Here is a 19,758-nt window from a genome sequence, read left to right on the forward strand (position 1 = left end):
GGTTGATCTGTCATTTCCCATTTTCTCGATATACGTCTTTATGATACCTTGATGTTACGTAATGATTGAATTCAGTATATCTGTTACTCCCTTGGTCCACTTTTATTTGTCCACAATGGACTTTGCACCACCCTTAACAAACAATAAGTGAAGTGGATATTTGATATTTGACCATAATACCCAAAATAATGATGTAAAGATGCAATGAGCTTGGAAAATGATATGAGGAATCTATATCTATATATAATATGTTAAGAGTAGGAAAAATATTGTCTTATCTCTTGATATATTTATTTATTTTTTTCTTTTTTTAAATTTTTTATGAGTTATTTCTACATAAAAAATAAAATAAATGACTTATAAAAAGCCTCACAAATGAATGCAGCTACAACAGCCCACCTTTGGGTAATGTCCTCTTTTATCATTCCCTTTTAATGTGATTAATTTGTAGCTATGAGTAAAAGCAAAGAACATTAAGGCTAAAAAGCATCCGTTTTCCCAAACGGATTTAAAAACTATAGCACGTAAACCATATGCATTTTTTCTTCTTTATTTATCCTTTATTTGCTTTACATTTTTATCTTCATAACTCTCTTAGTTTCTACTTTTAATAATATTTATAAATTTTTCAAGTTTTACATAATCCCCTCAAATATTTAATTTCAAAGGTTAAGATGCCTTATGGTACATTTTTATATATATGCTCATACACGACAAAAGGTTCTCCATTTTTCTATATTCATCTTTGTTATGAACTTTAAAGGAAGACGAAGAAAGCTCTTGATGATGAAGACTTGTGAGAATAATATCAACAAGAGCTTGGAAAAATTGTATTATTAATTATTTTTGTTTCATTTTTTTTGATTATCAATTGTGTATTGTATTATTTTCGTCTTTCTTTAGTCCATGATTTCGAGTTTAATTTTTATATAACTTTTTGATTGTTGTAAGTTTGTCATTTTCGCTATTTGGTTCAAATTAGTAACTTATGATTGGAAGTATGCTAGCTACTAATCAAGTTTTATAATCTATAATTGATTGCTTAAAATGGAATAAAATACTTATTGATTTCGTATAATTTCAAATACGTATTGATTTCGTATTTTTCGGTTTCATTTTTTAATGATTAAGGTCGTAACGATGTGTGTATTGTAATATTGTTTTAGGAATATCAACAAGAGCCTTGAAAAATATGTATTGGTTTTGTATTTTTTAGTTCCATTTTTTAATCTCGTAACGATGTGTGTATTGTATTATTTTCGTCTTTCTTTATTTTTTCCTATGATCTCGACTTAATTTGTATATAACTTTTGATTGTTGTAAGTTTGTAATTTTCTTTGGTTCAAATTAGTAACTTATGATTTTTAACTACTAATCAAGTTTCAATATCTATAATTTATTAATTAAATCTTCGATTGAAATACATCATTCATATTATGTTTTTGTCTTCAAAAAAATACTATGTAAAAGAATTGATAAATATAAAGCAACGTAAAAATGCATAGAACAAACATGTATTACTTTGAGAAATGGTGCATTTACGTTAAAGTTGAAGTAAATGTAAGAATAAATATTGTGTCCTTTCACTTCTTAAGAAGATGATCACATGTGAACTAACGTTCTCTTTTAGGGAAAAATGTGGTGGTCCAGTATTTATAAAAACGGTCGAGTACGTGTAATATTTTTTCTGAAGATATCAAAAGTTAACGGTGTTAATTTTAAGTAGGGATAAGGACTAAAATTTACACTTATTTAATTATGGGTTACGTGGCATTAATCATACAAGGACCAAAATCATAATTTGACTAATAATGTTAAAAATATATTTAAAGAATTTAGATACGCAAATATATTAAATATATAATAGATAAAGAGATAATTGATTAAGAAAACATTTTCTCCTTTTTAAAAATCGGGTCATCTATAAACTTTCTTTAAAGGACAACATCTCACATGTAATATTGTTTTTACTTTTGATTTAAACATGCAATTCCTTAAGTATGAAAATTGTTACCATATATATACACACACATTTTTATCTATATATTATTTAGTATTTTTTATTTAAAAAAATGTTTTTATTACATAGTTAATGTTAAGGTAAAATAGGAAAAATAAAATTGTCTTGTCTCTTGATATGCTAAAGTAGATAAGTAAAAAATGAAAATTTATTTTTTGTACAGTGGATAAGTAAAGTTAATAGAGGGAGTAAATTATTTCCATTTTATTCCACATACCGCGATCAGGGTGCTATGCATAGAAATCAGATATCTGATAGGAGTATGTTACTGATTTAAAAAACAAAAAGATATCTGAAATATGTTTTTGTGTTCTCTGTGAAGACCATGTTACAATTATATTTTGTTAGAACTCTCTTAAATCTTTTATAAATTATAATTTTTCAAATTACAAATCCCCTCAATTGTCCTGCAAGAACCATTATTGGTACTACATATAGTTGCTCACTTGCTCCTTTTTTAAAAAAAAATCTTTTTTCTTGTCAATGTTATGAACTTAAAAGGACCAGACATTTGAAATTTCGAAAGACCAGAATAGTTTCAATTTTTATATTAATTATCTTTTTGCTCCTTTTTTGTTTTTTTTATCAATTGTTGAAATTGGAATTCGAATAGTCCAATTTTTGTTTAATTTGCGAAAATTCAAACTTGTATATTAGGGGCTATTTGGTAAGCATATACGTTGGTCAAACTAGATTATATAATCTTTTGTTGGCTTATGTACGCGTTCAACAAATAATATAAAAAGAGTTTATCAACCAAATACAATAACTTGGTCACCCAAGTATTGTTTTAGCTTATAAGCACTTTTGATTAATTAATATTCTATTATTTTATGAGTACCCATTATCTTCAATCGGTACAAATATTGAATAACTCAGTACTACAAAAACTAAACAAATATATAAAAAGATTACCTCTTTTTTTCTTTGTTGAGATTTGAATTCGGATTTTTTATGATTTTTATCTCATTTATTAGGAGTAACAGTTATGTCACACATATATGCTTTGTCTTTCTATGTAAAAGAAAGGTCAAGAATTAAAAATGCAGAGAACAAAATGTATTAGAAATGGAAAAGGGCCAAAAATGCCCCTGAACTATCGGAAAAGGTCTAAAACTACCCTTCATCCATCCATTTTACTAAAAACACCCTTTTGGTTACATTTTGGCTCACTTATGCCATTTGACTAACGGTCAACACTGAATTAAAAAAAAGTTTATTTAAATTCTACGTGGCATTTCATTGCCGGAAAAATCATTAGAATTGGACAGTAATGAAATAGCGCGTGGAATTTAAATAAACTTTTTTTGAATTCAATGTTGACGGTTAGTCAAAGGGCATGTCGAGTCAGAAAGGTGAGCGGAAAATATTTTTAGCAAAATAGGTGATGATAGGTATTTTTAAACCTTTTCCAATAGTCCAGAGGTATTTTGGTCCTTTTTCGTATATTTTTTTTAAAAATGTTTTTATTACATAGGGGGTAGGGGAAGGGGAAATGGGGAGGGGGGGATTACAACGTAGGGATTTGAACCTTCACCAACAAGGTGAAAGTTCAGATAGCCAACCAACTGAGCTACTAGATCCCTACTCCTTTTTCGTATTAGAAATAAGTGGTGTAACTTTTTCTCCAAGGTGGAGTCCATCAAAGGGAATACATGAGACCTAGAGGTCCGTTAACGGTATAGAGGCATAATTGGGCTAATTTGCCGACAACGAGGATATTTTTATTCTATTTCTAACAGTGAGGGGTATTTTGGAACAAAATATCAAATGAAGGGCTTTTTATTCTATTTCCAGTAGTTCAAGGATATTTTTACCTCTTTTTCGTAGGTGCTGTTTGGCCATAAATTATTCACTTTTTTTCGAATTTTTTTTTCACTTTTTTCCGGAATCAGCGTTTGGCCATGAAAATTCCGAATACAACTTGAAGTTGTATTCCGGAATACCAAAAACTTGTTTTTCAATTTATTTTTTCACTTTTTCCTCTTTTTTACAACTACATTTCACCAAAAACTACAATTTCAAAAACTATGGCCAAACACAACTCCAACTCTAACTCCAAAATTCCAAAAAAAAAAGTGAATTTTTTTTTGGTATCTATGGACAAACGGGGCGTTAATGTTTTACTCTATTCATCTTAATTTATGTGGCATCATTTGACTAGACACAAAATTTTTAAAAAAAGGAAAACTTTTAAAAATTTGTGGTTCAAAACAAATCTTATACTTCCTCCGTTTGAATTTATGTGAACCTATTTCCTTATTAGTCAGTGCAAAAAAAAATGACCTCTTTTTATATTTAGAAATAATTTATTTTTATGCAATGATTTATAGCCACACAAAATATATGTGACTCATTTAATACCATAAATTTAAAAATCTTCTCTTCTTACTTAAATTCTATGCCTAATCAAATAAGTGCACATAAATTGAAACGAAGAGAGTATTATATTTATATGTATATAAATCATCTCATTACACTTCACACAAAAAAGTATCTTTAAAAAAGATTATGAAATTTGACGTCGCCAACATTCCGAAAGAAAATTTCTTTGTTAGTGATTCGGCTTTTTATTATCTTTAAAAAAGATAATGAAATTTGTTAAATTTATTTTTAAATGTAGAAAGTAATACTCAATCTGTTTCAATTTATTTGAACTTATTTTTTTTATCCATATTAAAATAAATGACCTCTTTCCTAATTTAGAAATAAATTCACTTTATGAATGATTTACAGCCATATAAATTTTCAAGACTTATTTTGAACAATAAATTTCAAAAATCTTTATTTTTAAATATCGTGCCCAATGAAATAGGTTCATATAAATTGAAACGGAGCGAGTACTAATTCTTTTTGGGACGGAGTAAATTGAGCCGCGGGGGAATATTTAGCTTTCTTCATCGCGTACTTCATCATTTTCACTCACTACCACGACTACTAGTGTCCAAGACGGACACTTCCATTAAAATACTTATAATACATATTCTAGATCAAATCCATCAACCTATTTCTCATCTGCAAAATCGTAACCCTAGCCATTCTTCAATGGCGAATTCTCATAAAAGACCAATTCCATTAGATCCCATCTACTATCCAGTAATCACATTAGCCTTAATCCTTGTAGCATGTGTCGACTTATACGACGCCGTTACAGTCGTCGATGTTTACCGTCTAGTTCAATATGATCTCTCCGGTGTTCCCTTTGGATCTCGTCTCGCTTCTCTTAATCACCACGCTGGCTCGTCGCTATTCGATTCAGATCTGTCTCGCACTGTTCTTATGCTTCCTGTTCGTGAATTGGACCTCAATCTCATTAAAGGTCAGTAAACCCGCTTTCTAAGGTCATGTCCTTAGTAAGCTGTAATTGCCACATGTCCTGACTAATTACCTCTAACCCCAATACGACCTCTACCTCTCCTGAAGACATCCATAGCCAACATGCCTGATCAGTGGCGGATCCAGAATTTTCACTCAGGGTGTTCGAAAAAATAACTAAATCACTTGAGCTAGCCTTTTGCATTTGTTCAGCGTGTTCAAAAGTTAATATATGTACATAAACACAAAAAATTTACCCTACTGTAATTTTTTGCCCGGGGTGTTCGGGTGAAGACCCTGGGCAATGACTAGATCTGCCCCTGTGCCTGAACCATCTAAGCCTCGCTTCCTGCATTTGTCCTCCATCGAGGGCTTCCCTTATGTTGTACTTTTATATTTTCTTTTTTTCTGTTCTCCGTCTCGGCATTCGTTTTGTGACAAGTGTGCTAAAGTACTTCTAGTTTACTTTTCTTGAACTGCTTGATTATTGTTGACTTGATCTGATATACTCCCTCCACTGTCCCATAATAAGTGTCACCTTAGGAAATCACGACATAAATTGACTAGTTTTTTTCAATTCTACCCTTAGACAATAAAGTAACATCTAAATGATGATTGGAAAAGCCACATAGTAACTTGGTAGTGTTGGATTTTCAATGTCAAAAAGGTTTACTTCTTGTGCATGCTCTAATCAAAAGGTAAAAATAATTTATTTTATTATATAGGGGTAATTTGATAAACTTCACATTGCATTATTGATTTTTAATATGCTTGTTTTTGGTTAAGGTGACACTTATTATGGGACGGAGGGAGTAACTGTTTTGTTTGTTGTATTGCTAACTCTGCTAAAGGGTATATTAAATTTTGACAGTTGCAGAAAGAAAAATAATTCAAGAAATTCAACTTAAAGTTCTTCTTAAAAAAAAAAAAAAAATTAAGCTAAAAGTTGATTGTACAACATAATTAAGTACTTATTTTTAGTGATTTGGTGTTTCCCCAGTTCTAGTTCACTCTCTCATCTAAAGGGCTTGTTCGTCCTTTTTTCGATTTTATTGCAGAATATATTGGACAGGGGAAGCTGTTAGGGGGCTTACTTCTTTTATTACCGCCTCAATTTAGTCCAGAAAAAGTAGACGCTGCTGTTGGTATTGACGAGGATTTTGACCGTATGAGGAATAAAGTGTCTGAGCTGGAAAGACTGCTTATACATGCTAACATTCCTGTGAGGAAAACCCATCCTTGATTATCCCTTTTTTTTTTTTTTTTTTGCACCTGGTTATGTGTTCAATGGTGTAATGAGGTTTATAGTACACCCGAGCCAGAGGTGGACCCAGGATTTTAAGATGGCGGGGGCACTATTATCTTAACATAAATGCCAATAAAAAATCTATTCACGACTGAGGGATAATACTGTGTCGGATCGGTCATTAATAGCGTAGCAGTGGCGAAAATACAAGTATATAGGTCAAATATGTGTAACAAATAAAATTTAATATAGTGAAGCAAATAAAAGAGATAGCTCAGTGGCTAAGGCTGTGCAACATGCGTTGACAGTGTAGGTTCAAATCTGGGCTAGCTCATTTAACGCTTATTGTTTTCCTGAAAATAGGCTAAAAAAAATAATTAAAAGTGACATTCGGGTTCGATCAGGGTTGACATGTAAAGGAAGAAACCGTTGCAATCAACATGCCCCAAAGACACTTTTGTTTGTTAGAGTGCACAATTAAATATATACTAATTTCTCAAGGTATATACACATATATATATAATTTTTTCCGAAGTGCACTCCCACCCTTCCATATGGGTCCGCCTCTGACCCGAGCTGCCTTTGACCTTTGTCTAGGAGTCTGTTTGGTTTAGTTTAGTTTATTATACATGACTAACAGATTTAATCAGTTTTAAATTATATAATTTAAAGACTTGCAAAAAATTGTGGTTAGTTTTGCAAAATTGATTTTTATCAGTTAAATCAATGTACCCAAGGAGCATATATTGCTTTGTTTTTGTAGTAAGTTGTTTTTTTGTTTTGCTAGATAACTTTTTATCCTATCAAAAAAATTATATAATTCTTTAATCATTAGTTGTTCCCCCTTTTTTTGTGGGGAAAATCAATTTTAAGTACTTGTAAACCAACTATTGGTCATAAAAATTGAATGTTAAATCATTTTAAGTGATGAATATGAACATTCAGAAATAGTTTTAGTATTCAATCCTAGTAAAATCCTAGAAAATATTACAGAGGAACATGGTGGTGGCTCAATATGATTCAAATTTCAAACAGAACGCCGTAGAGGCATTGACTGTGATTTGGTGTGGACTATGAGGGGAAAGTTTTCTTTCACATAGGGTATATTTGCCTTTGACTTCCTTCTATAATAAAGAAGAGATAAATATTGTATTCTGTAACGATGTCCATATATATAGTCCATCAATTGAGCAATTTTAGTTGCGAGTCCCTCTTCCTTATATGAAGTTATGAACTATTACAATTTTGTCCTTAAATGTTTGCAGCAGTTCCTTAAAAGTAACGTTTAGTGCCTTTTATTTATTATAATAAATCGAAGAAGTACTATAGAGCCTATTTCTATATTAGAACAAAGGTTTGAAATTTTCCTTATAAAAAAAACAAAGATTTGAAATTTCCAGAAATGATAAGTGTAGTGCATGTGACCTGTGACTCCATTTGTATGTGATTGTATATAATTGAATTCACTGCAATTTGTGCGAAGTCCTCTCTCAAACATAGGAAAATGTTACTTTTGGTATTGGATAGTGTTTTTAATTTTTTATTGCTTATCTGCTTCCTTCACCAGACTCCTCTTGCTTGGATAGCATTTGTGGTTTATTTGCATCTTCGTCATGTTAAAACAATTCAACCTTTGTGATTGCATATGACACAAATGAAGTGATTGTTTAACTGTATAATATTCTCTTCCAGTATCCTGTGTATTTTGCTTTTGAGGACGATAATATCAATGCTGTACTAGCTGAAGTCAAGAGAAATGATGCTAGTGGTCAACCTGCAACTGCTACAACAGGCGGGTAAGTTTATGTCTCATTATTATTTTTGAGAGTGAAGTTGCCTCATTCTCTTTACGACAAGTTACTAAAACATGACAATATTGGACTGATGTCCTACAGATCTCTGAACAGAGTCTGAATAATTTGTTTCTGTTGTGAGTGTGCTTGTTAAATTTCTTTACTATCTGCAGTCTCCGGCATATACTAAATGCTTCTGTTCATCTTTATACTTCAGCTAATTCTAAAGATTTTATTGCTGTCAAAACAAGATTTAATTTGAGCTGATAAGTTGGATTACTATTAGTTACGTGTCTATTAGATACGTGTTTGTCCATGCAAAGATTGAAAAGGAAGAAAAGAACAAATATGACTACATCAGAATAATTGGCAACCAGTTGATCGTGCATAGAATTTATTTAGTTTGGGTTGATTTTTATAACTTGTACTAGTACAAGTAAAATGTCAAATATTTTTAGCCAAAAAAAAAAGTCAAATATTAAACTAAGTGATGAAATTGTGTATATAGTTGCTTTGACAAGGAAAACATCAGTGTGCTGTAAAAAGTTAAGTTATTACTACTGTTGAATGATTTGTTGATTACTATCTATTCAAATTTATCAAATAATGTCGGGTCCCTAGAAGGAAAATGCATCAAAGGACACGGAGCAGAATGAGTAAAAGATACTTGACATATTGTTTCTGTCATTGTGCTTCAATTTTAATTGTCAAACTTGTTTCATTTCCTCGTGTCAATGATTCGACTGATTCACATGTCTACAGATACAAGCTTGTTGTTGCTGCCTCAGTTCCTAAGAAAATTGCATCCCCCACCATTACAAATATTCAGGTTCTAGTTCACCTTCTGGTTCTATCTAAATAGGAGAAATGTGATTTACTATGAATTTTTGTTTTGATGTTTTCTCTAGTGACATTGACCTGTCTTCTTAGCCTAAAAAGTTTGTTGTTGCTGCCTCAGTTCCTAAGAAAATTGCATCCCCCACCATTACAAATATTCAGGTTCTAGTTCACCTTCTGGTTCTATCTAAATAGGAGAAATGTGATTTACTATGAATTTTTGTTTTGATGTTTTCTCTAGTGACATTGACCTGTCTTCTTAGCCTAAAAAGTTAACATCCTTGATAGCTAAAATTTATCTCCCCTTTCGCTATCAATTGTGGTCACTTTCTCTGAGATGTTATAGGGAGTACTGCTTTGCTTTAACGTATTTAGCTATTATGAGATTTACACCCGAGAAGAGGGGGTTGAGGAGGGATTACTTTGTTTAGAGGGGATGCAGTTGATGTTTTCTCTAGTGACATTGACCTGTCTTCTTAGCCTAAAAAGTTAACATCCTTGATAGGTAAAATTTCTCCCTTTTCGCTATCAATTGTGGTCACTTTCTCTGAGACGTTATAGGGAGTACTGCTTTGCTTTAACGTATTTAGCTATTATGAGATTTACACCCGAGAAGAGGGGGTTGGGGAGGGATTACTTTGTTTAGAGGGGATGCAGGTGTCAACGAATTTAATTGATAGCCTGTGGTTCACTTGACCATGGGGATGTTGTTAGTGAACTGTTGGCGTACTCACTATCTCTGGCTTATGACTCTATAAGAAGGGAAAGAAATAAGCTTTGCTTAATCTAATGATTGTGATCTGGCTGGATGTTCTATGTGCTGTATCTTGCTGTCCAAGCACTATGAAAACAATTTGTGATGGCATACTTGCTATATCTGGCTCATCACTCCAGAAAGGAAACATGAAGCTATCCTTCAATTATATGCATTCGGATCCGCAAGGGATGTCCTATCTACTACCTGTTGCTATCCAAGCAGTAGGAGAACACATGTAGAAGTCCAAATTAATCCTACAATAACTATACTATATATGGTTACTAATATATATACAAAACATCATTCATATTGATGTCAACTTAGGCAAGGAGGTGGACATGCTCTTGCTTGAAAAGATATTGTTCTTTCTTTGGTTGCTAAAGTTAACCGCATTAATTTAGGTAGTTGGAAATGTTTGCTGTACTTCATTTGCCTGCAGAAGTTGCTATGGATATTGTAAATCCCTGTGTAATTACATATATCATTTGACGTTTTGGATTTCCCTCAATCATATGAGATTGTCATTAAATTATCTGTTTTATATAATTTTACTGAAAAATTATTTAAATACTCCATAAATTCATTTCCTTGTTGTGGTTAACCAAATTTTTATTCTATAGTATTCTCAAATCGTTTCCTAGTTCCCACAGGTTTTTTCTTGAATTATAGGAGAGATACTCAAATACTTTCTCTAACAATCTAAAATATGCACTGGTTAATAGCTAGGTTAATCAATAAAATTAAGTAGTTAACTGCTATTTGGAAGTAATTCATCTTTCATTTATTATCAGCTATGTTTATTTTTTTTTGGCGGTGATTCAGGGATGGTTACCAGGGCTGAAACTTGATGGAGACTCAAGTCAACTCCCTACTATTGCCATAGTGGCTTCATACGACACGTTTGGGGCTGCACCGGTAAATGATAACTCGCGTTAATTTGTGAGCTGCCACTATCCATTATGACATTAATCACTTATTCTATGGTAAAATCTACAGGCATTGTCAGTTGGAAGTGATAGCAATGGAAGTGGTGTTGTGGCACTTCTTGAGATAGCTAGGCTGTTCTCTGTTCTGTATTCAAATCCTAAAACAAGAGGTAGATATAATTTACTTTTCGGATTGACGTCTGGTGGGCCTTATAACTACAACGGAACTCAGAAGGTGCACTACTCCTTCCCGGGCATTTTCTATGTATAAGTTGCAGTTTATCTTGTTCTGTCTTTTCAGTCTATAGTTTTCTCTCTTCAGTGGCTTCGAAGTTTTGACCAACGTCTACGTGAGAGTATCGACTATGCCATTTGCTTGAATAGTCTTGGCTCCTTGGACAATGAGTTACATCTTCATGTTTCAAAACCTCCCGAAAACACATACATACAACAAATATTTCAGGTATGGGATGATTGCATCAACTGAGAGAACCATGGAGCATTTCGATTTTTGTTACTTCTACCACAATCCTTTCTAGTCTAAAAGTCTATATTTGTAGGGGTTCTCCAGCGTAGCAGAAGAATCGGGGCTTCAAGTTGGTCTTAAGCACAAGAAAATAAACATCTCCAGTCCTCGAGTAAGCACGCATCTTTGCTTATCTGTTGGTCAGGCCTGTTCTTTGATGTCATCTATATTCAGACCCTTGGACCAGCTTTAAAGCCTCAGAAATATCTTTTAGTAAAATGATATTTAACACTGTTTTCTGATGTTTCATCAAAAAAAGAATTGACTGTTTTCTGATGTGGTCATTGAATTTTCATTTTCATGTTGAAATAAAAAAATTAAATGCCTTTTTTGTGTGAGAAAATTGACTACTGCTTAGTTGTGGCAATTATTCCCCCTTCCCCTGAGTCAAACACGGACCTAGAATCCTAGATTAAGCAGACTATTTTGTGAAAACTTGCAGTTTGCCACTCTGTTGAACCAAATTTGCTTACTATCTTCCTATTTAATCAATTTGACAATTTTTGCCATGGTGCCACTCCTTGTTAGTGTGTATGACATAGTGATCTTCTGGTTGAGATTGGATTTGTGCTTGGTTGCATTTCTGGTGACATTTGTAACAAGAGCAATGGCACTCAAAAATGAGATCATGTCAGTGGCAGAATCTGTCTGGTCACAACTACAGATTTTGATAATATTGTCTATGGAGTTTGCTGGTTGTTTGGGTTTTACTAGTGCAGTTCTAACAGACTGGTAATTTAGTCGCAATGCCAACAGAATCTGCCATCTGAATATTCTTTTTCTCTTCAATCATCTTCTCCTTGGCTGCTAATTATATGTCAATGTGAAACTCAGAGTTCATATACATAGTAAACTGCAACATAAAGGAAAAGGGAACCCCAGGAACAGTTAGATTGAACTTCTATGCAGCATTCTTTCTTGTGAAAGAGTAAACCTTCCTTCTGATCTTATGTTGGGGTAGGGTTGAGATTTCCCTGCTCATTTTAGCTATATTACAGGTTACAGATGATTAATTGAACAGTATTAACACTGATCGAGCAATAAGTTATTGACTTTTTGTTCTGTAGTTTATTTATTTTTTTTTTTTTTTTTAATTAAGTAAAAAATTTCATTGATAGTAATAAGGCCATATACTAGAGGTATACCAAAATAAGGAGATACCTACAAAATATGGTTCTCCCCAAAAGACACCCAATCCTCTATACAAACAGGAACTACATGAGCGCACCAAAAGTAAATAAGGGATCGGAGACTACTCCTCAATTGAGCAAAGCTCATCTACACCCCTTCAAAAGCTCTCCTATCCCCGTCATTCCAAATGACCCACAAAAGGCAAGAGGAGTAACATTCCAAGCCTTGTGCCTCCTTCTCGTAGCTCCACTCTTCCAACTGAACATCAACTCCTTCACACATTTTGGCATAACCCAAGAAACACCAAACCATCTAAAGATATCACACCATAGCCTCGTGGCTAATTTGCAATGTATCTGTAGTTTAATATCAGTTACTCATGCCATTTTGGCTTGTTTTATTTTCGTATGATGCCTTGTGTATTAGTTCATGTGCTAAAGCTACTAAAATGTTGTAGGTAGCCTGGGAGCATGAACAGTTTTCAAGGCTGAGAGTCACTGCTGCAACAATTTCTGAGCTTTCTACTCCACCTGAATTGCTAGAAGGCACTGGAAGTCTGTCTGATAACAGGTGGTGCTTTTGTACTGATGCCTCTATGCCCTATTTTTAAACTTCTTTTGATGGCGATTAGCTGAAATCCTTGTTTCTTCTCAGACGTTCTGTGAGTGAAGCCTCAATCATTCGAAGTGTCAAGCTTGTTGCTGAAAGTGTAGCAGTAAGTATCTACGTCTTTACTACCTTGAGCAGCAGTTGATATGCTGATACTTTTGGATGAAATACAAATGTTACTTTATTCAAAAAAAAGTATCTACATCTTTACCGCAAAACCTGTTCCAATTTCCAAACAAAGATGAAGCAATAATAGAAGTGTGATTTCATAAATCATCAAACAAAAAAACCTTCAAGTGACATTAGCTTCTTTTTGAGAAATAGACAACTGTGACCGAACTGTTTTAAGTTTTAACTTGAAAAACAAAAAAGGGGAGGCTTCTTTGGCCTTTCACGGGACATTTAATGCGTGTCACTTTACATCTTTCCCTTTTTGTTGAGATATCCATTGTGTTTAGTGTTTTGCATGCATATTGTCTTATACATAATCAACATAAACCTCATAATTTAATCAACATAAACAAGATAATTTAGAGAACCATATCTACATCTTCATTCTAGGACTCCATATAATTGACAAAACTGCTTTCATTTGAAGGTCTCTTCATGTTTCCACAATAACATTTAAGCTGTGGTCAATTCCTGGAAAGTAATCTTATCTACTATTTTATTGTTGCTTCTTTTCTTTAAACGAGTCAGATGAACAGTATGAGAATTTTACATGATTTTGTTGAAGCGTATCTGCTATAGATCTTTAGGATGAGGATAAACCTAACAATTTCAGAATAGTACAATCATAAAATTATAAGAGTGAAGTTAGGATCTCAAAAATTTGATTTGTTCTCTTTGTTATCACATTTGGACCTATAATGTCCTGGATTAGTTGTAATTGTTCAGGGCAAGAGGTATGCATCTTGTGCTTCAAGTTTCTTTTAATGTTCTTATATTTTGTTTTAATTCAGGTCAGTTGTTTTATTTTTCTGTTTTAGCAAAATTAATAGAGTACAGAGCTCCATGTGCCTTTTTCACTGTTGGTGTGACAATGTTGTCTATTGTTTATGTTCTTGGGGTGCTGTATGTAAGATGTTTTGGGGGTAGGATCTCTGTTTAGCATGTTTTCAATCATATAGAACAGATAATTTCAGTATGCTAGATACTGTGTATTGGTTGATTAACTAGCTATGGATTCTAGGAAAATCTTCACATTTTTTTCTCAAAAAAGTAAATCTTTCTAGATTAGCATTTGGATGCACATTATCTTGCAGCTTTGCATACCTTGTTATTTTCTGGTGTACTTTCTGTTATATAAACTGAAGTATGAATCAGTGCTTATTATCTCATGAAGTGAGTGATCTCATTGGATGAGGAATATCCTTTTTTACATTTTTTTAACATATGGTTGTTTTCTGTCTAACAAGTATCTTTTTACACAGAGACATATATACAGCCAGGAAGGAAAAGGCACAAATATATTTGCAGACAATAGTAGTTTAGCTGTCAATCCTTCCTATGTACGGTCTTGGCTGGACCTTTTGTCTACTACTTCTCGAGTGGCACCTTTTCTTTCAAAGAATGACCCACTCATCATGGCACTGCAAAAGGTACTACCATTCTTTCTTTGAAATCTCTTATATCCTGTTAAAGTATAGAGACATGTGGATGCATTCATACACATGCATCTTTTTTTTCATTATTCACTGTCGCCAATGCTTGTGCTGTTCATTCTACTTAATCAGATGATGTGTCTTCTCCTCTTATCCTTTTTCCTTCCGTTGATGGTAAATAAAAGAAAAAGCACAAGCTCTTGCTTCTCTGTCTCTGGTGCATCAGCAGCTCTTGTATCTGGGTGTCAGTATTGGAATTGAAGCATGCTCGAGTGCTAATTGAACACGCATTAGTCCCATGTTGTTATCATATTGTATGGTGAACATATTCTTGCTTCACAGTTCTACAATAACTACAGAGTGGATTTAAAATCTTCGGAAAAGAGTCAAAAATACCCCTAAAAGTATTGAAAATGGATCAAATATACCCTCCGTTAGATTTTAGATTTTGGTCTCAAAAATACCCTTACCATTAGATAAATGGACCACATATTCCCCTCCAGTTTAACAGACTTCCACCTCAAATCAAAACCTTTAAAAATCATTTTTTTTGCTGACATGGAGTTTCCAACTCATGAGTTCTCCATCAACTTATTTCTTTTTATCATACCCCATTTCTTTCCTGTCTTTTTTTAACCTTTTTGGGGATTGTTAGATTTCTTTCATCATCATCCTTCTTATTAAGATACTTCCACATAATTCATCAAGAAACCAAACTCAATTTCACTTAATGAACAAGAACAAGACCCAACTTCAAAATCTAGTGATATTACCTCATATTAATTGATTAGTTCAATTTCATCAGATTAACCCAATGACTTCTTCTTTATTAGACGTCCTCCACCATTTACTCAAATTCTTTCAATTTCTTATTCCTTTCCTGCTTCTCTACCTTCACTCACCAGCAAAACTCAACAATTTTCTCGGCTGAAGGAAAATTCTATCTCCTCTTCGAGTGGCTGTGCCGCCAACTACAAGCACCTACCGCCAGAGATGAAGAACAAGAACCCAACTTTTAAAAATTATATTGAAATAGATACACCAGATGGTAAATAGGATTCATCCTCAAGTATATGATTCTGATGTTGCTTCACCTCTCTCCCTTTGTGTCACACACAAAAAATAATTTTTTGACAAAAAATGGAGAATTTTGTAATAATTTGGTGAATTTTGCTCGACCTTTTTGGAGCTTCACAATTGTGAAATCTTTTGATGCTTTTGTGGCTGATGGGGGAAATCGATCCTGTCTATCATTGAAGAAGATTTGGATTTGGTGGTGGAAGGATGTCGAGTAAAACTTTTTTGGTGGTTTTGTGGTGGTGTTATTAACGATCTGGTTACAAGTTTTTTGTCAGCATGATGAAGCTGGAGCTTTGGGACCGTTGACTATGATGAGGAGATGAAAATGATGTAGGGTTGTATAGCTAAGTACTGCGTGTTCTTGTGCATAGGCCATGGCCTTTGTTAATGAGGAGAAGGCATTGAGTTGGAAACTCCATTTCAGCAAAAAAGTTTTTTAAGGTTTTAATTTGAGGTGGAAGTCTGTTAAAGTGTAGGGGCATATGCAGTCCATTTATCTAATGGTAAGGGTATTTTTGAGACCAAAATCTAACGGAGGGTATGTTTGATCCATTTTCAATAGTTTAGGGGTATTTTTGGCCCTTTTCCGTAAAATCTTTACTGTGGGATTATATCGCAAATTGTTTAACACACTCCGATCAACTGGCAATGGGATGTTTGTTTTATGCATTATACAGTTCCCTCTTACCAAAACTCAAATAATTCGAAGATAGATGTGGTCATGACTGGTGTTATAAAGTCTAGCAGTTCAATTTTTTTAAAATATTAGGATAATCTCTGAGACCTCCCCTCCGGTTTCGCCTCTTAACATTGACTTCCTTGTGGTTTAAGATATTTTGCTTGCCTCCTACTTTTCAGCTAAGTCAAACTGTACCATATAGATGTCTTTTGGAAAGACATCTTATGCATTTAATGTCTTTTAGAACGTTTAGCAGTTAGAAGTAATCATTGGATTGAAGAAATGGCTGTTTGAGCAAACTGGATGCGTTGGGTATTTACTATTATTTAATCGTAAGAGAAACTGGACTCTGATTTTAAAGAGAACCAGTTCTCTTGTTGATAATAATATATCTGGTACCATGTGAGGTCCTCCTTTAGGTTCTGTAAGACCTTCCCTTGTATCATGGTTGGAGATGAAGTTCTGGTCACAAAGAGGCTTAAACATTTGGTTCCTTTCGAACTAATTGGTCTATTGGTGTTATGCACATGTTTGACTTATTATAGCCTCCCCTGGATGTAGGCTTTTGACTATAGGTTATTAAGATTTTGTTCTGGTATATTATATTTCAGGCTTTCTACTTATCCAAAAAGAAATTCTTTTTTGAGGCCTTCCCTGTTGGTTCAATCAGCAATGGGACAAGGATGTTCCAAAAACGGGATGGGCCAATTCTATTGAGCTAGTTTTTCTTGGTTTCAAACTAGTTGGTCTGTTGGTTTTATGCACATGTCTGAGCTGTTAAAGTGCTCCCGGGCATTTAAGCTTCTGGCTATTGGTCGTCAAGCAGGTTTTGGTTCTGCTATAATAGGTTTGAGGGCTTTTCTTTGGAAAAGAGATACTACTGCGGCACTGGGATATTCATTTTTAGGATCACTTCAGAAAATAACTCTGGCATTGGCATATAACAATTTGAGGTGCTTGTGGTAGCCATTCCTTCCCCACCTCATTTTAACCGAATGTGCTTTCTACTCTTGCAGGAGTTAGCTGATCATACTTCTGAGGTGAATATACAGCATGAGACGCTTGATGGAACTTTCACTTTTTATGATTCAATTAGTGGCAGGTTACATGTATATCAGGTGCGTAGACTACTCCCTCTTCTTTCTCCTTGCCACTACTACCTTGCTAGTACTCATGCGTGTGTGTGTATATATATGTAATATATATATATATATATATGTTCGAAATGCAAAGAGGTGTCTACACAAGTTAGATGAAGAAAATATCTAAATATTTAGATCAATATTTCCACATTGGCTACCTTTATAGCAATCTTCAGTAAACATAATAAGATGTTCTTGAAATATACTTCTTCCATCCCAATAGAATATAATCCATTTTAACTGCATGTTGTGAGGGTAAAATTTTCAAGTATGTTATTATATTTAGTTTGATAGATGTAAAGCAATGAGATGACTAATGTACAATATATTTCGTCATTGATCGTACTTGAATTGATTAGGGGCCAATTGTAATTCCAATACATAGGTGTGTTGTTGAGCTTCTTGAGCCTCACTTAGCCTTTGCGTTTCATCTTGCACCTTTCTTTTAATCTAGAGATATATTACTTAATTTGCTTCGAACTTAATGTGGCAAATCATTTTCCTCACGCATTACTCATTAGCTGTAGAAAATCTAACACCCTACTTTCTTTTTATTATAGGTTGCAAGCGTGACATTCGACTTGCTTTTGCTGTTAGTTCTAGGATCATACTTGATTACACTTTTCAGTTTTCTTTTTATCACCACCAGGGTATGTCTTCTGGTTTATTTGGCCCTCTATATCTTCCTTCTGGTTTGCAAACTTCATGTTGTTGCTTATACTACACAATTACTACTATGCCTCAAATCCCAAATAAGTTGGGGTCGGCTAGATGAATCTTACTTCTCCATTTAAGCTCAATTCATATCATTGTCATATGTTCCATATACTACTGCGGCACAATTTTGAAACCCCGTTGTTACCAATAAAAGAAAGACTGGAAAAATGTAATGGAAAAGAAAAAGAGAACTGAATGTGACTGGTACTGCTCAACAGGGTCTTGACGATCTTATCAGTCTATTCTGGCGTCCTCCATCCCGGAAAGTGAAAGCTGCTTGATTTCTCGAGGCAGGATATCACCACTTCAAGCTCCAGTAAATTATGAAGCATGCATTTGTAGCCTCGAGGAAAATCGTCCCTTGGATGAGTTTTGCACCCTTTTGATGTTTAATGTGTCGTGCTTAGAAGCTTTCAACGTTCCAGGGGAGAGATTCCACATATTTTACTTTGATAGTGATTACTTAGTTATAACATTTTTGCTGAGTTACGAATGTAATTCTCATAACCGGCTGCTTAGAGATCTTAACTTCGAGCTTCGTAGCGTAGAGCATTGATTTGCAGACAGTTAACCAATGAAACTATGTTCTCGAAAAAATAAGATATTTTGAGATTATCTGAGTAGTACTTTGTTTCACATGCAATTTGTATGTGGAGATGGTATTAGCCTTTGGGAAGGAAACTTCTAGTGTTATATATATATTTTAAAAGGCATCAATTATTAATCAAATCAAAGTTGAGTACCTCATGAATCAAAGATGGGGATCTAGTATCCACTCCACAGCATCAGATATAAAACCCCATGCCTGAGCTAACAGATGGGCTCACTGATTCGCTGATCTTTTGAGACAAAGAAATAGAAGTAAAGTCATAGAGTGCTTTACAATCATGAATAATATCATCAAAATAAGAGTTGCTGCAAGATTTCTTTAACGCTTGTTTAACCAAAAGACTCTGAATCTCCACAATAATAGGTGTTGATGTAAATTGATCCTTTAGCTAGCTTAGTGCTTCTCGAACACCCAAAGCCTCGGCCATGAGTGAGTAATGTGGCCTATCTAACGGACCAGGGCGTCCTCTTACGAAGTTAACATGAGAATCACGGAATACGGAATAGCATACCAACTCTTGCTACTCCCGAAACAAGATAAAAAGAAGCATCAGAAGGAAATCATTTAATTGCAAAGTCAGTTCCCCTTGCTACATGATTGGAACTAACACTTCTAGTTATATACTTATGTCTTTAATTACGTTTTCAACACGCCCCTTGAACTATGGATTTGTGTTTTCTTTAAAATGGATCAGAAACATGAAAATTCTTTTTGACATTGGGTAAAAAAAGCATATGAGAGGCTAAAGATACAGGTGTTCACAAAT

The 19,758-nt window shown here is 33.8% G+C and overlaps 1 protein-coding gene across 1 annotated transcript; it reads left to right on the forward strand.

Moving 5' to 3' along the window:
* Positions 1-4,867: 4,867 nt before the first annotated feature.
* Positions 4,868-19,071, forward strand: LOC132062282 (uncharacterized; the record flags this gene model as incomplete). The annotated part of the gene is made up of 14 exons (XM_059454882.1): positions 4,868-5,339; positions 6,394-6,557; positions 8,274-8,377; positions 9,137-9,203; positions 10,791-10,883; positions 10,965-11,129; positions 11,217-11,357; positions 11,455-11,532; positions 13,009-13,121; positions 13,206-13,266; positions 14,594-14,761; positions 17,540-17,641; positions 18,226-18,315; positions 18,601-19,071. Coding segments are annotated over 14 exons (1,881 nt in total), but the record flags the coding sequence as incomplete, so codon positions are not given.
* Between the last annotated feature and the right edge of the window lie 687 nt (positions 19,072-19,758).

Source organism: Lycium ferocissimum, chromosome 7 (genome assembly GCF_029784015.1).
Source record: "Lycium ferocissimum isolate CSIRO_LF1 chromosome 7, AGI_CSIRO_Lferr_CH_V1, whole genome shotgun sequence".
In the NCBI taxonomy this organism is placed as follows: domain Eukaryota; kingdom Viridiplantae; phylum Streptophyta; class Magnoliopsida; order Solanales; family Solanaceae; genus Lycium; species Lycium ferocissimum.